This window comes from Trichomycterus rosablanca, chromosome 25 (assembly GCF_030014385.1).
Source record: "Trichomycterus rosablanca isolate fTriRos1 chromosome 25, fTriRos1.hap1, whole genome shotgun sequence".
Classification (NCBI taxonomy): Eukaryota; Metazoa; Chordata; class Actinopteri; order Siluriformes; family Trichomycteridae; genus Trichomycterus; species Trichomycterus rosablanca.
In genome coordinates, this window is record NC_086012.1 from 11529195 (window position 1) to 11547372 (window position 18178).

General features: G+C 36.2%; 1 protein-coding gene across 1 annotated transcript; it reads left to right on the top strand.

Annotated features, from left to right (window-relative positions):
- Positions 1 to 2414: 2414 nt before the first annotated feature.
- On the top strand, positions 2415 to 16923 carry LOC134302220 (uncharacterized). The gene is made up of 8 exons (XM_062987254.1): positions 2415 to 2466; positions 3472 to 3765; positions 3890 to 4159; positions 4917 to 5210; positions 5335 to 5604; positions 14600 to 14893; positions 15871 to 15993; positions 16775 to 16923. The coding sequence occupies exons 1-8, from the start codon at positions 2415 to 2417 to the stop codon at positions 16921 to 16923; spliced, it is 1746 nt and encodes a 581-aa protein (XP_062843324.1).
- Positions 16924 to 18178: the final 1255 nt, after the last annotated feature.

Consider the following 18178-nt stretch of genomic DNA (forward strand, 5'->3'; position numbering starts at 1 on the left):
AACTTAAAGGCATAAAGATGCATGTGGTCTCTTCTTATAATGCCATTGTTAGCACAATACTATCTATATACATGCTAACATTTCACTGGCAGATGGAGAAATGTGTAACCATTCAGGGGGTACTGTAGAGGCAAAGGTGTGTTTTCCATCAAGGAATTTAGGAAGAACTACTGTCTTCTTCTGACAAATTGTGATCTTCGTCTTCTTCCTCACTGCTGTCTTGAGTGTATTTCCAGTGCCAACAAAAACACAATAATAAACAATATATGTCACAGCTTGATGTTGCTCCGATATTCCTCAACTATGTTTTGTATGTTGTCTGCTGTATGAAATGAAAACTATCTTTTCATTACTGCTCAAACCTTTTTCTACACTCCATTCCTCCACATTGTCGGTGCCAGGCACGTGCACAGATAGACCCCTAGTGGTGCTCAAGCACCTGCCCTTTTGCCCTGGATGAGAAAAGTGCCCTTTCTGCTGGAGCACAATTTTTTCTACATTCATCAATATTTAAAATAAGGTTTACAAATGAGGAATAATTTTGCTAGGTAATTAACATTACAAACTAATATATGTAGAAGGCTAAATATAATGCTCTATGATATAGAACAGCATACAAAAAATGATGAATAAATAGGAAAATGTTATTTAGCTGTCTATTTGATTGATGATTTTATTGGCATAATAATAGCCCCATTGTTAACATTAACTACCCAAAGTGGGTTTCTGATTTGAAATCAAAGGTAGGTCTTAAGTTGAGCTACATGACAGTCTGGTAAGGTAAATTGATACTAGTCATGGTATATTATTAGTGTAATGCTTCAACTCTGTCAGAAAACAGTAAAATGATGTATACTGTGTTCTCCCCTTTATAGAGATTTAGTAAGTCACTCTTGATTATTATGCACAACATTGATTTATCTCATTTACAATTATTATTTAATATATTGTTTGGTTATTTAAAAGCATGCACAATATGGCCTTGTTTTTGCCTGTTTTTCATTTATTTATGCAATTTGATCATTTGAGTTATTTGATGTGTATTGATTGTGTTAACAAAAATAAATATATAAGTTAAATATCCTACTGTTTTTTTTTTTGTTTGGTTTTTTTTTTGTTTAGTTTTTTTTTATTAATAATTTTGGCAATGGGTGCTCTTTCTTTTGGCTTGAGCACCTGCCCCCAAAAATGTCTGTGCACGTACCTGGTCAGTGCTGTCTATCTCACTGTCTTCACTGTCAGATGACCTAACAGATTGGCCTAACATGGCGATCCTGTTCCTGTCTTCCATAAAACACCCTTATGTCCATTTTTTATTAAAAAGTATAAAAATAAGTTAATTTAAAGGAGAAGAAACATCCTAAAACGAAGTCAGCAAAAACATCCTTGAAAAGTACCACTTATTGCAAAAAAAACGAATTTCTAAATATGCAATATAAAATAAACTTCATAAAACCCGACAGACGACTTCTTTACACCTTCATACACATGCACATATTTTTTTATTTACAGTCCAAGTCATTTTAAAATTGATTAATAAAGCAAAAAAAATCTCGTGTTTTTCTTATACCATGTGCTCCTGTTACCATGTGTCAGAAAAGGCAGTCTCAACTTAACATGATGCTTGATGGTGAATCTCAAACTTTATTAGATTGTTTTTTGAATTTTTTTTTTACCATTCTGGTTGGGTGCAATTATTAAAAAAAAAAACCAGGCACTGGACATGGAACTTAAGAAAACATTCTGTTGCCTGAGGGCAACGCTGTGCAGTAGAGGGATATAATAAGAAAACATATTTCCACCTCTGATTGCACTCTCTGGCTTTTTGTTAAATAAAGTACACAAAATATTAAAGAACGTCAATTCTTTTTTCAGTGGAAGGTTTTTGTTCATAAACAATAATATAATAAAACTACATTTATTCCTTTCACAGCACTCTCTGGCTTAAAACAAAGTGCAGTACAACATTATAACTGAAGAACAAATGTTTTAAAACTTGAAAACTCTTTTTAAAAATGTAATTACATGTTTTTAATTAACTTTTTCTCACTGCCTCTCATTTACTGCTGTTTCTTCCCTCAGTGTCTCTTAGTCACGTGACAGCACGACAGTAAAACAGTGGAGCAGGGAGGAGAAAAGTGAAAGAGCTGTACACACACACACACACACACACACACACACGTCTGTTTATTGATAAAACTGGAAGAAAGTACTGAATGTACCAGACATTCGACAAGCTAGAAATCTCGCTTCGTTTGCCGAGTTGTTGAGTAGTTCAGTTCACACATAGCGATTGAGAGCCGAGTTTTGCCGAGTTGCTCCCGAGTGGCCGAATCTAGCCGAGCGAAAATCAGGGCAGAAACCGTGTAGTGTGAACCAGGCATCAGCTGTACAGGGGACGTGTTTAACAAATGATGGCAACTGTGAAGCAGCTTATCATTTTCTCAGTTGTGCTCTCAGTTAAGGGTAAATCCAGTCTTTTAATTTATTTTTATTATTATAAAGAGGTAAAATATATGACATACTTTAACAAGTAATTGTTTTGACGTAGTAAACTGTTAAAATCAGAGTATTTCTACTGCTAGAGAGGTTAGCTTGTATTTATTCTTATTCCTGCTGCCCAGCAGTAAGTTTTCAGACATTTTAAAACAAATTAAATATTAGTTGTGTTATATAGTGATTTGGAATAACATTCAAATGTTACAATGTGTTCTAAAACTTTGTAAAACTGTGGCATTATAGTCAGTTGATTTCTCTTTCTTTTATCTTGTGTAATTCCTGGAAATGAACAATGCACTCAAACCACAATCATTTAGTTTCACTTCTCACATTTAGGATAAAGAGAGCGGGGTGCAGCACACCCAAAAGTTAACTTTCACATTCAACATAGTTCTGCAGTTTTAAGTTCATTATTTAATGTACAGATTAGATTACATTCTAAATTGTGGATATAATCAGGCAACATCTACCATCAAACAACATATAATCATATATGCAAGCACATTTTTGTTTGAATGTTTATTGGTTAAAATTTATTTTGTTCATAGAATTATGTTGGTAACAATTAATACTTTAAAAATCATATTTAACCTCCAAAAGCAATTGTTGCAAACAACCGAACAACTGAGTTTTACCCTGGTTAAAAATAATAATAATAATATACCAATGTTGGAAAACACACACACATGTGTCACATATACTGTATATCCATTAGGCTGTGTCACAATCACTATAGTATTAAAAGCTTTGTCCAGATATCAAAATATTTTACAAAAACATGTTTCTACATAAGTTTGCTTTGTGTGATATCATGTTATGTTTAATGCAGCACACCCAAAAGTTAATATTATTTTACAAAGTCTTCACAAAGTTACTACTTAGTGGATGTATTTTACATTATTTGATGGATTATTATAACATTAAAAAATCACCATAATATAACTAAATGGTTTCTTGTTCTTTTTTTTACAGCATCCAGTGATGTGTACAAGCTGGTTAACAGTTCTGTTCAACTGGACACACAAGATAAAACCGATCAGTTTGATCTATTCAAGTGGATGTTTAAGGGTGACATTATTCTAAGATACCTCGGTGAGAGTAAATTCATTAAGAAACTTGATGCTTATAAAGACCGGGTGGAGTTTAATACTGAAACACTGAGTTTAACACTGAAGAACTTACAGAAGACTGATAGTGGACTGTATGAAGCAAGAGCTGAAAGTGGGCAGGAGAAAGTTGTGGCTCGTTACACACTGTATGTTTTGGGTGAGTCTTTCAGCAATAATGCCAAATCTCCCACATATTTCTCTAGACATTAGTACTGTTAGAGAAAATATCTGGTCTTGCCAGACTAGCTGTACAGTAATACATGTGTATTTGTGTACTGCAGATCCAGTGAAGAAACCAGAACTTTTTTCCATTTACCAGCAGAGCCGTGACTCCTGTAATGTGACGTGTTTAGGTCTCACACTCTCAATCACCTCAAGCTTTGACAAAAAAACCTGTAATGAGAGTGAGACATTAACTGACGGTGTCTCCTTTACACTTTCTTTCTGTGTTAATGGCAGCCATATCATCTGTAATCATAGCCACCCAGTCAGCTCAAAAGTGTTTTCGGCGGAGATAAATCAATTCTGCCCTTTTGAGCCTAAATCCATAAGTAAGTACAGTACATACAGTGCATATAAACTGGCTCATAAAATGCACAGTTAAATGCAGAGTTTAGGCAAAAATCATTTCATTATAGTCAGTGTACAGAGTTGACTTCTTTTTTTTTATCCTCTGGGTTACCAGGGGGAAAAAATAGGCTCAAATCACCATCGTTTAGTTTCACTTTTTACATTTAGGATAAAGGGGGCAGGGCGCAGCACACCCAAAACTTAACCTGGATGTACAACCTAGACCTGCAGTTATAGTTATATATTATTTGATGTGCAGATTAGATTACCTCCTAAATTTTGGATATAATCAGGCAACATCTACCATCAAACAAGATATAATCATATATGAAAGAAGAGTTTTGTTTGTATGTTTATTGATTAAAATTTATTTTGTTTATAGAATGATGGTGGTAACAACTAATGCCTTAAAATCATATTCAGGCTCCAAAAGCAATTGTTGCAAACAACTGAACAACCGAGTTTTACTCTGGTTAAAAATAATAATAGTATTAATATTATAACAATGTTGGAAAACACACACACACACGTGTCACATATACTGTATATCCATTAGGCTGTGTCACAATCACTATAGTATTAAAAGCTTTGTCCAGATATCAAAATATTTTACAAAAACTTGTCTTGTTACTACTTAGTGAACGTAATTTACATTATTTGATGGATTATTATAACATAAAATACAGGGGAAAAAAATCACCATAATATAACTAAATGGCTTCTTGTTCTTTTTTACAGCATCCAGTGATGTGTACAAGCTGGTTAACAGTGAAGTTCAGCTGGACACACAAATTGAAAACTTTCAGTTTGATTACTTCAGGTGGATGTTTAAGAGAGATGATATTCTGATATACTTCAGTGGGAGTAAAATCATAATTAAATATGAAGGTTATAAAGACCGGGTGGAGTTTAATACTGAAACACAGAGTTTAACACTGAAGAACTTACAGAAGACTGATAGTGGACTGTATGAAGCAAAAGCTGAAAGTAACAAGGTGAAAACTGTTGCTCGTTACACACTGCATGTTTTGGGTGAGTCTTTCAGCAATAATGCCAAATCTCCCACATATTCCTCTAGACATTAATCATGTTAGAGAAAACATCTGGTTCTGCCAGACTAGCTGTACAGTAATACATGTGTATTTGTGTAATGCAGATCCAGTGAAGGAACCAGAACTTACTCCTGTTTCCCAGCAGAGCAGTGACTCCTGTAATGTGACGTGTTTAGGTCTCACACACTCAATCAACTCAAGCTTTGACAAAAGAACCTGTGAGGAGAGTGAGACATTAACTGAAGGTGTCTCCTATACACTTTCTCTCTGTGTTAATGGCAGCCATGTGATCTGTAATCATAGCAACCCAGTCAGCTCAAAAGTGTTTTCGGCGGAGATAATTCAACTCTGCCCTCGTGAGCCTGAATCTATAAGTAAGTACAGTACATACAGTACACATAAACTGGCTCATAAAATGCAAAGTTTAGGCCTCCCTGACTACATTTTAAAATCATTTCATTATAGTCAAGTGTATGGAGTTGACTTCTTTTTTATCCTGTGGGTTATCAGGAAATAAAAAAATAGGATAAAGGGGGCAGGGTGCAGCACACCCAAAACTTAACCTGGATGTACAACCTAGTCCTGCAGTTATAGTTCATTATTTGATGTGCAGATTAGATTTCCAATAATCATCATCAATCAATTTATTACTCAATCTTGTCATATAAACACTAGCACTAACATATGCTTTACAAAAGAGAACGGTGACTGTCTCCCCCTATGTCTCCTACTTAAACTCCTCTTTACTGCCCCTTCAGGCAAATTATGCTCAGTAATCTAGTACAAGGTTAGCTAGTACAAAGAACTCTTCATCGTTAAACGTTCCACAACAGTGACCTGAAAGACGGGCAAATGTGCTTGATACAGTGTGTCCACCAAGGCCAGCATGTCTTGAACTCAACCTGAAGTATCAAGCAGTTACACTTGTGATTATTAGTCATGCTATTCTATCAAGAATATATGTTCATTAGTAAAATATTAAATTTTCCACCACACATGTCACCATCCACAGTCACCACTGGCTTAGAGCATTGTGTCCAAATTTTGATTTATATATTTATAAATTATTATGTAGGTTTATATGTTTTTGTTGCAACATTTAATTTTTAAGCTAAATAAAATTGGATTTTCAAATAAAATATATAGACTAGACACATAGAAGTGTTGTGTTAGAAAGGGCATCTGGAGTAAAAACTGTGCCAAATCAAATATCAATAATGAAACTGAAAGGAATCATCATCATTAAAACTGTTATTTTAATAATGTTCATAGTAGAAGTTGAGTTTCATTCTTTTTATTTAAACTCATGTTTTTGCATGTTATTTTATCTAGAAGTTATTATATGCATATTACATGCTCATTAACATTTTCTATCTCAAATAGATGAACCATCACATTTCAAACAACTTTTTTGGGTAATCATTATCATCATTATCATCATCATCATTATCATCATTTTGATCCGGTGTCTTCGTCGTCGTTGTTGGAAACTACAGCAGGGCAGGGCAGCAGGTATTACTATTATTTGTAATAAATGTAAAATAAATAAATAAATAGTTTTAACAGTGTCTTAGTTTTATGACACAAACATTACTCCCCAGAATAAAACAGATCCAGAATTATAATGTCGTAAAACACAGCTAATCTTTATGATTTGTAACATTATTTTCCAGTCATCAAATTTTTTTTTATTTAAAAATCTAAATTAAAACTGTATTTTTTATTGAAGTATATCTTAGAATAATTTTACGACAACTATATATTTTTGACAAAGCAACAGTTTATAGAACTCAATTCCTATTCCGAATGTTTTTGTGAGGTGGGAAGAAAATAAACTGTAAACATACTTATACTTATCAATTGCTATAATTACACAAAAATGATATCTAGCATTACAGGTTTATGGCTGTAAACAACTATTAAAGTACTGTGGTGTTGTAAGGAACATTTTCTGCTCTTTTACTGTAGGAGGCAGGACTTTATTAGGAACTGTTCTTGTGTGAGTTACAAAAGCACTGAAAAAGAGATCATATCTGACGTAAGGCAGATCCCTCCCACTATGCTGAACAAGCCCAAAATGGACTTACACCACCAAACACAACACAAATAATGTATAACGAATAGAGTAACTACAAAAATTTAACATAAACACAAAAAATGTGGTGTGTGCTGCAGCATTTTGAACACTACTATGTACATGAACACCATGGGAAACACTCCTTGCCTTTCTATAACGGTCAGTTGGTTGCTTGTTACATAGCCCCCTCCCCAAGGGTCAACTGTCCCGGTTGCCCCAAGATGCAAAACATCCCAACAAGTAATAACTAAAGCATGTAACATTATGTGTTTTATGTGTTGCAGTTGCTGTTTGACCAGTCCAGGTGTATCTGTTGTGCTCTACTCGGTGGCTCTGGTTCTCATGGTGTCTGCAGTTATCATCGTCCACATTAGAGAGCGACAGATTAATACCGCTTTTAAATCTACACACAGTCAAGAACAACAAGCATTTAATCACGTTTTTTTGTTCTTACATCAACTTTGAATGAACACACTAGTACTATATGTTCAAAATTATGTGGAGACCTCTGATTATTGAAGGTTGTTTTTGCTACATCCTCACTGCTACCAGGTATAATATCAATTATATTACCATTGTGGCAACAGTTTGGAGTATTTCCTGTTCCATAGCTGTGGCCTTGTGAACAAAGTGTTTATTAAAATATAGTTTGATAAGTTCATATATAACCCCAATTCAAAAAACGTTGGGCGGTTGTGTGAAATGTAAATAGACGTAATATATATATATATATATATATATATATATATATATACTGTATATATATATATATATATATATATATATATATATATATATATATATATATATATATATATATATATATATATATATATATATATATATATACAGTGGGGCCAAAAAGTATTTAGTCAGCCACTGATTGTGCAGGTTCTCCTACTTAGAAAGATGAGAGAGGTCTGTAATTTTCATCATAGGTACACTTCAACTATGAGAGACATAATGAGAAAAAAAATTCCAGGAAATCACATTTATTTGTAATTTATTTGTAAATTATGGTGGAAAATAAGTATTTGGTCAATAACAAAAGTTCAACTCAATACTTTGTAACATAACCTTTGTTGGCAATGACAGAGGTCAAACGTTTCCTGTAAGTCTTCACCAGGTTTGCACACACTGTAGCTGGTATTTTGGCCCATTCCTCCATGCAGATCTCCTCTAGAGCAGTGATGTTTTTGGGCTGTCGCTGGGCAACACGGACTCCACAAATTTTCTATGGGGTTGAGGTCTGGAGACTGGCTAGGCCACTCCAGGACCTTGAAATGCTTTTGACGGAGCCACTCCTTCATTTCCCGAGCGGTGAGTTTGGGATCATTGTCATGCTGGAAGACCCAGCCACATTCCATCTTCAATGCTCTCACTGATGGAAGGAGGTTTTGGCTTAAAATCTCACGATACATGGCCCCGTTAATTCTTCCCTTAACACGGATCAGTCGTCCTGTCCCCTTTGCAGAAAAACAGCCCCAAAGCATGATGTTTCCACCCCCATGCTTCACAGTAGGTATGGTGTTCTTGGGATGCAACTCAGCATTCTTCTTCCTCCAAACACGACGAGTTGAGTTTTTACCAAAAAGTTCCATTTTGGTTTCATCTGACCACATGATATTCTCCCAATCCTCTTCTGGATCATCCATATGCTCTCTGGCAAACTTCAGACGGGCCTGGACATGTACTGGCTTAAGCAGGGGGATACGCCTGGCACTGCAGGATTTGAGTCCCTCTCGGCGTAGTGTGTTACTGATGGTAGCCTTTGTTACTTTGGTCCCAGCTCTCTGCAGGTCATCCATCAGGTCCCTCCGTGTAGTTCTAGGATTTTTGCTCACCGTTCTCATGATCATTTTGACCCCATGGGATCGAGGGAGATTATCAATGGTCTTGTATGTCTTCCATTTTCTTACAATTGCTCCCACATTTGATTTATTCACACCAACCTGCTTGCCTATTGTAGATTCACTCTTCCCAGCCTGGTGCAGGTCTACAATTTTCTTCCTGGTGTCCTTCGACAGCTCTTTGGTCTTGGCCATGGTTGACTGTTTGAGGCTGTGGACAGGTGTCTTTTATACAGATAACGAGGTCAAACAGGTGAGACAGAAGAGCTTCTTAAAGAAGAAGTTACAGGTCTGTGAGAGCCAGAAATCTTGCTTGTTTGTTTTTGACCAAATACTTATTTTCCACCATAATTTACAAATAAATTCTTAAAAAATCCTGCAATGTGATTTCCTGGATTTTTTTTTCTCATTTTGTCTCTCATAGTTGAAGTGTACCTATGATGAAAATTACAGACCTCTCTCATCTTTCTAAGTAGGAGAACTTGCACAATCAGTGGCTGACTAAATACTTTTTGGCCCCACTGTATATATATATGCATATAAACATATTGCCTGATACGAGATTTTAGCTGCTCAAAAGTCTGTAGACTGATTAATCACTTCATGATGATACCTTTTTAATAGGAGACAGATCTGGACTGAGGCCTGGCATCGTCTTGCTGAAAGAATCATGTCAGCATGTGTCACTCTAAAATCCCATCAATGGTACCTTCACACATATGGAAGTCACATAAGTCTGATGCACCCCCATACCAAGGGGCAAACAAAGGGGATTTGTATATCATCAAATTTAAACATTGGAATATTTCATAAAATTAAAGCATGTTGTCACATCTGGGTGACAAAGTTGGTAAAAACGGTGCAATTCAGCACCATGAACCTGGGAACCTGAGTTATTTCACATTTCTGGGTACTGTTTATGGGAAGGGTGGCATGTTTTCCAGCTCCCATAAGGATGCAGAAGGTTGATATTGCGAGAGATCTTTAACTAGATGAGTGAGTAAGTGAATGTTTGGTGACATTTGATTGATTGTTGGCCTGTCCATTGGCGTACTTCTGAATAAATGTTATTTTTAAATTATACAAATATTTGACAATTAGTCAAATCCCATAGCCAGCAGAATAAAGTTGCCCCCCTTCCCCTCATTGCCCCCTTTCTTACTTTTTTATTGGCTTACCAGAATTTAGTTTCACATTTTACAGTTAAGATGAAGGGGGCAGTGGAACTGCAACTTACAATCTAAATGCTGGAAATAATCATAATGAAGCACAGTTTTGTTTGTGTGACGGGTTAACCGCGGTGTCCTCCTGCTGAGAGATTGTTTTACATGTGGCTGGGTGCGGCTGGATTGGATAATTAGTATGACGTAGGTGTCTATAGGGTACTTAAAGGCAGGCAGGTGAGTCGGTTACAGGTGTGCGAGTTGAAGGACCCACATCTCGTTCATTGTGAGTGTCGGTGTAAACTAGCTTGTACCGTGTTCAGAGCGAGGTGTTTTCTGGTTGGGTTATCCTGGTGATTGGAGGTAGGTCCGGAGTAACTTTGTATTTAGAGTGTATAGGTTGTACTGGTAATTCCATGTTTTGCACCCAGCTGAGGGACTGTGGGGCTCTTGAGTTGCCAGATTGATCTAGTTAGATCATCTCTGTGGAGCTCTGGTTGCCTGTCGTATCCAGTGGACTCGGTTTCATTGAGCGCTGCTGTTTTGTTTTCATAGCTGTTTTGCTTTTATTAATTATTTTGCTTTAATTTGGTTTGTTTTTCTTTATGTTTTTTTTTTTTTACCATTGGGTTGCTTCTTTTGTTTTTTTTCTAAAGGTGACTATTTTTGTAGTAGTAATAGTAATTGTAGAATTGTTTGACCAGTCATTGTTGTGTTTTTTTTTTTTTTTTTTAATGTAGTGTTTTTTTTTATTTTTATTATTTGCATACCGAATTTAATGTGTGATGTGGAAAAACACTGTTGAGGTGGTTTTTGTTCTGGCACTTATACATTTGGGGTCGTGCCTTGGTTGATTTCACTGAGATTTGGTACTTTGGTAGGTTCTTGGTGTAATTTATCTGTTTCTTTATTGTGGTGTTTGTATTATGTACTTTTTTTAAAGATGTATTTTAGCATTTGTTAAGAAAATAAAATGTTGTATTATTTTCTCTAAACACACGCCTCTTGCTGATTTCTAATCCTTTGCTATACGAACCTGAGTGCCTTCCCTCCTCATTTTTGAGGGTGAATATTTCCCTGGGTGAAAGTCCCAGGGTGGTGTTGTCGGTAATGTTTGGTTGGTAAAAATTCGTAAAAGCTTAATTTAGTTTCTCACCACTTCTTAACTCCCCTACCCCAGTACTGCCTCATTCTGGGGTGCTGCCACATTTGTATGTTTATTAGTTACGATTTTTATATAATGATACTGGTAACACCTAATGTCTTACACTGGTAACAATCATACAGAGCCTGAGGCTTTTTGTTCTTTTTTTACAGCATCCAGTGATGTGTATAAGCTGGTTCACAGTGAGGTTCAACTTGACACACAAGATAAAAACGTTCAGTTTGAAGAATTCAAGTGGATGTTTTAGAGCAGGGGTCATCAAACTACGGCCCGATGCTTTAATTTGACCGGCCCCTTTAACCACAGCAGCAATACATGTTGTCTGGCCACTGTTCATCTTCGAACTCACAGTATTATAACGGGGGGAAAAATAACAGAGGAAACAAAAATTGGCCACCCGGAGTCTCAGTAGATTATACGGCAGCGATCCAGCAGGTGGCGCTCCAAGCATGAGGGGAGTGATTGGCGCATCAATAGAGAGATGAGTGACCGCAGCCACTGCACTGTGTTGCGAAGCAGTTAAGTGGGATTTCGTTATGAAAATCCTTGTGTCCTGTGTTAATTTCATTAAAGCTAATGCTCTTAACTACAGGCAGTTTCAGGAATTCTTGTCTGAGCTGAAGATGTGCTTTACTGAGATCCGCTGGCTGAGTCGGGGCGAGTTTTGAAATGTTTTAACGTCCTGCTCCCGGAGATCAACGCATTTATGCATCCAAAATCAAAACTCAAGCACATTGTTTAATTTTTATGCTTCTCTTTCCATTGTGAGCTCCCCGATCTCAATAAAACATGCACTCAAAGTAACTACCGTTTTCGGGAGCATCTGCATCTGTGAGCAGACTTTCTCGAAGTTGAAACACCTTAAATCTCCAACCGGATGCAGTCAGACTGCTAAACTGCTCCACCCCTCATGTACTGTCTATTCACCAGTTACCTTAAACACCTGTGACCTGGTGCTGCCTTTTTCTGCTGATATAGTTCGAATCATGCACTTTAGATCCACATAAAGCTGCTGTAGTTCCTGTGCAATACTTGAATGTAAATGTAAATATTTAAAATTCCTATCTTAGTTATTTCTTCTATTCTTTTTAAGTCCTAAGTTTTAATTTTACTTAACTTGGTTTTCTTGCTATTTATATTTCATATATTATTATGTTTACACACACCGAGACCTGAGTAAGTGCATTTCATTCTAATCATGTACATGGTTTTGAATGACAATAAAGCTGAGTTTGAGTCTGAGTCAGATCCAGACTCACTGATCAACATTTATTAGCTATTATGACTGGCAGTAACAAATATGGAACCTGATGCTTACTCTCGTCAGGCAAAAGTAGGCTCACAGTTCACACAGATTTTTTTAAGGAAACACTGTATGAGGAAGGATAATGGAAATTATTAAAATAAATAACATTTCTGCCTTATCATTATGAACTACAATTATACAAAGCACAGACAATATATCCAGTATACATAGTAAATAGCTTTTTTGGGTGTGTTTACTATTTCACCTGCGGTCCGGCCCCCCGAAACACTGAAGAACAGTAATCTGGCCCTTTGGTTAAAAAGTTTGAGGACCCCTGTTTTAGAGGGACATTTATATTTTAAAATGTATGTGTGTATACTACATATATAAGTTCTCTCAAGCCCATGTAGCTTCAACTACTACTGTAGCATAACTGTTTCTCATGTCACATTGTTCGAGGGTCAAAGGTCGCACAGTGTTGACAGTGGTTTCCAGCCTTTCCCTACACAGAGTGAGATTTATCTGGATTCCCTGAATGTTTTCACAATATTATGTCTAGTAGATGGTAAAAACCTCAATTATTTACAAATCTGCATTGAGAAATGTTTGTTTTAACTGATTGACAATTCTCATATGAAGTTTGGTAACTTGGTATCTGGTGAGCCACGACCCATCATCGCTTGCACAGACTTTTTGGTGGATTCTCTTTTTATACCCAGTCATGATTCCTTCACCTGCTACCAGTTCACCTGCTTATTGTGGAATGTTTTAAAACACTGTAACTTTAATTTTTCACTTTTATTTGGTCTCTGTCCCGGCTTGCATTTGTTGCAGGCATCAAATTTAAATGTTAGAAATATTTAGTAAAGTTTTATAAAAAGTAAAAGGGTCAATTAAAAATAAATCAATTTCATAAAAGAAAATTATTAAATCAATATTAAATGAATACATTTATATATTAAAAGCAGATGTAATAATGGGTAAAAAATCTATCCCAGCTTTTCAATGGGCGCAAGGCACACAGTAACACCCTAGATGGGGCGCCAGTCCATCACAGGGCAGACACACACACTCATTCACACCTATATTCAGTGTCTCCAATTCACCTGACTGCATGTTTTTGGACTGTGGGAGGAAACCGGAGCTCCCGGAGGAAACCCACGCAGACACGGGAAGAACATGCAAACTCCACACAGAAAAGACCCGGTCCACACCGCATATTCAGGACTTCCGTTTTCTGTAAAAGAGGAAGTGACAGACGCATGATGGCAGCTGTAAAGCAGCTAATTCTTTTCTCTGTTTTAAAACTTTAAAATATGCTGAAACATATAAACTGTTATGTTTATATATAACAGTTTATCTAAACATTTTAAAAGTAAACTGTTAAAATCTGAATATTTCTATTGCTGAAGTATAAAATATATTTCATTTTATGATTTTTAGAAACACTTTAAAATTAATTTATCTTATCAAATCGCTGACAGGACAGCTTGATTGTTTTGAAATGTTAAATGATAATATCAACAATAAAAAGTAGTGTATGTTTAAAACCAAGCCTGTGTCACTAAATTAGCATACCAGTTCATTTTAGTACACTGGTTAAATTTATTAATTTAAGTTCATATATTTGTGTTGCATCAAATTGTTTCCAAGCTAAACCAAAATACATAAGTTTGCTTTGTGTGATATCATGTTATGTTTAATGATCTGTGATCTTTAATGCAACAATAATGGAGGCTATTGAAGAGGCTATTTTTTCACTCTACTGTACATATTATTTTACAAAGTTCTGTTACTACTTAGTGAATGAAAAAATACAGAAAAAATCACCATAATATAACTAAATGACTTTTTGTTCTTTTTTACAGCATCCAGTGATGTGTATAAGCTGGTAAACAGTTCTGTTCAACTCGACACACAAGATAAAATTGATCAGTTTGAGCAATTCAGGTGGATTTTTAAGAGTGACAATATTCTGAGATACTTCAGTGGGAGTAAATCCATAACAAAATATGAAGCTTATAAAGACCGGGTGGAGTTAAATACTGAAACACTGAGATTAACACTGAAGAACTTACAGAAGACTGATAGTGGACTGTATAAAGCAAGAGCTGAAAGTAACAAGATCAAGGATGTGGCTCGTTACACACTGCATGTTTTAGGTGAGTTTTACAGAAACAATGCAATTCTAACATAATAATGATCATCAGATGAAGTGAATGTATGAATGTATGGTGATCTTTAATTGATTGGTGACCTGTCCATGGTGTACATCTGCCTTGTGCCTCAGTGTTGGGTGTTACTGGACCCACTATGACCCTGGCCAGATTCTCCCTTTTTCTCCCAATTTAGTGTAGCCAGTTAGTTCTCCACTGCTGGAGACCCCAATCACATCCAAGGAGGGTATATTTGCATGACACACGCTCCCTCAGTCATGTGTACAGTCCACGGCCCCTTCTTATTCACCTGTACTTCAGTGGATTCTTGTGTGAGACCCGTCTTGCACACAGAGAGTCACCGTGTGAGAATCTCCATGTTCCCCCACTTCTGTACAGGTGCCTCAGGCTACTAACCAGGATCTCTAGACAGCGTTGAAGACACCCCTCCCCCTCCATTAGTCTGGTTTTTTCCCACGCAGCAGACTAGTGGCCATCTTTTTCTGCTGCAGGCACTGCCAACTAATACAGGGTTGTTTTTTTTAAGTGACCCACATTTTGTTCATGTTTTTTACTGTGAACCAGACAACACAAACAATTAATTATACAATTTAATAATGAATATAATTGGTGGCAGTCTGGGGTTTATAAAGTGTAACGCAAAGCCTCCACAAGGGGGCGGTCGTGTACAAGTTCATTTCGTGTTTATGTGCCTGTTAAAATTTATTTACTATTATTTTTTATAATTATACATTTTTTGGCTCACGACCCACCCAAAGGTCACAACCCAGGTTTTGAAAAGCCCTGGACTAGTAGCAAAGCTGAGATTCGAACTCAGAAAGTTCAGAATTCCAGCACTGGTGTGCTAGCAGATTTATTTCTGTCCTAATAAGACTTTATATGAGACCTTAATCATGTTAGAGAAAACATCTGGTCCTGCTAGACTAGCTGTACAGTAATACATGTGTATTTGTGTACTGCAGATCCAGTGAAGGAACCAGAACTTACTTCTGTTTACCAGCAGAGCAGTGACTCCTGTAATGTGACCAGTTTAGGTCTCACACTCTCAATCAACTCAAGCTTTGACAAGAAAACCTGTGAGGAGAGTGAGACATTAACTGATGGTGTCCCCTATACACTTTCTTTCTGTGTTAATGGTAGTCATGTCATCTGTAATCATAGCAACCCAGCCAGCTCAAAAGTGACTTTAAAGGAGATAAATCAGCTCTGCCCTCGTGAGCCTGATTTTATTCCATGTAAGTACAGTTTATACAGTACATATAAACTGGCTCATGAAATGCACATTAAAAATTGTGTTGTGCAAAACCTTAGATGTCTTATTTAATCTTACTAACATCCCCTTTAATCATTTTTGTAGACAGCTAATTGTTTGGGTGGGCTAGTAGCTCAGTGGGTAGCACTGAATAAGGTCCTGGGTTAAATCCCCAACCGGGGATCTCTCCGTTTTCTCCCACAGTCCAAAAACATGCAGTCAAGTTCATTGGAGACACTGAATTGCCCTATAGGTGAATGGCTCTGTGTGTGTGTGTGTGTGTGTGTGTGTGTGTGTGTGTGTGTGTTTGCCCTGCAATGGACTTGCGCCCCGTCCAGGGTGTTACTGTGTGCCTTGAGCCCATTGAAAAGTTGGGATAGGCCCAACATTTTCTGCAATTAGGCAACATCTAACATTAAACAACATATAGTAATATAATGAAGCACACTTATGTTTATATGTTTATTGGTTAAGGTTTATTTTGAGATTTTTATTTATTAAATAATAATAAATTGTAAATTGTGTTCATCAGACATTTTTGGAATACACACAATACAGTAGATTTTTAACCACATTTCATCAACACATTACACAAATGATCTTGTGTGTTTCAGGTGATGCTATCACTACTACATGTGGATCTGTTTGTCTGCTGAAGATAGTGCTGTATTCTGTGGGTCTGGTTCTCATGATGTCTGCAGTGATCACCGTCCACATTAGAGAGAGACTCATCAAACCAGAGATAGAGCAACACAGAGAATAAACTGCTTTTCAATTTATACACAATGAAGACTTTCAGTTACGTTTATGTGCTAGTTAACGTCTCTGTTCTTTCATATTGAGTGTTATCTTAACTCATTTTACAACCTCTCTGGGGGTAAGGGACACCAGGAACTGGTACAAGAAGGATTAAACCCCAAATCTACCTCCTTCCTTGGGTATGTAAGCATCCTTCACTTCGGAATCCCAAGTCTGGACTTTTGGACTTAGACCAAAGAGCAAAGACAATTTACTCCCCTTAACCAAACACTCACACACTCACACACACTTACTCACACACTCACACACACTCACACACTCAACTGGAATTCCAGTGAGTTCAGTTTTCATTGTACAAATGCTATACAAATACATTTGACTTAACCAGATCTTATAAAAAGGCAGCATGGTGGCTCGGTGTGTAGGTGTGTCTACTCTCAGGTCTTTAGCTAAATGAGTGAGTAAGTGAATGTGTGATTGTATGGTGATCCTTGATTGATTAATGGCCTGTCCATTGGTGTACTTCTGCCTTGTGCCTCAGTGTTGGGTGGCACTGGACCCACTATGACACTGATCAGGATAAAGCATGTAGATAGTATTTATAAATGAATAAACACTAGGACATTCTGTCCTAATGAGACGCATTAATCATGTTAGAGTCTAGTAAATATCTGGTCCTGCCAGACTAGCTGTACAGTAATACATGTGTATTTGTGTACTGCAGATCAAGTGAAGGAACCAGAACTTACTTCTGTTTACCAGCAGAGCAGTGACTCCTGTAATGTGACCTGTTTATGCTGTTACTAAAACATAAAATCGCTAGATGGCGCTAGAATAGTTTGGAAGAATAGAACTCAACTTGTGTTTAGCCAGTGCATAATTCATTCCTACATTAAGTCAACGATTTAATCGATTTAATTTGTTTTATAGAATGTTTATTGTCCAATCTTTTTCATCGTTCAGTGTAATTATTATTCTTCGTCTTCTTCTTCTTATTATTATTACAATTATTACTATATTATTATTATTGTTAATATTACTATTATTACTACTATTATTCTTATTACTACAGTATTATTATTATTATTATTATTACTATTATTATTACTATTATATTATTATTAATACTGTTATTATTACAATAATTATTACTATTATTATTATTACTATTATATAATTTTTATTATTACTATTATTCTTATTACTATTATTATTACAATTATTCGTATTACTATTATTATTATTACTATTATTATTAT

What these genes read in the sequence shown, in the direction of transcription:
- LOC134302220 (XM_062987254.1), top strand. Translation starts at nt 2,415, where the DNA reads ATGGCAACTGTGAAGCAGCTTATCATTTTCTCAGTTGTGCTCTCAGTT. An exon ending in AGTTGTGCTCTCAGTTAAGG is followed by an intron (nt 2,467 to 3,471) that starts GTAAATCCAGTC and finishes TTTTTTTTACAG; the next exon opens with CATCCAGTGATGTGTACAAG. An exon ending in TTTTGAGCCTAAATCCATAA is followed by an intron (nt 4,160 to 4,916) that starts GTAAGTACAGTA and finishes TCTTTTTTACAG; the next exon opens with CATCCAGTGATGTGTACAAG.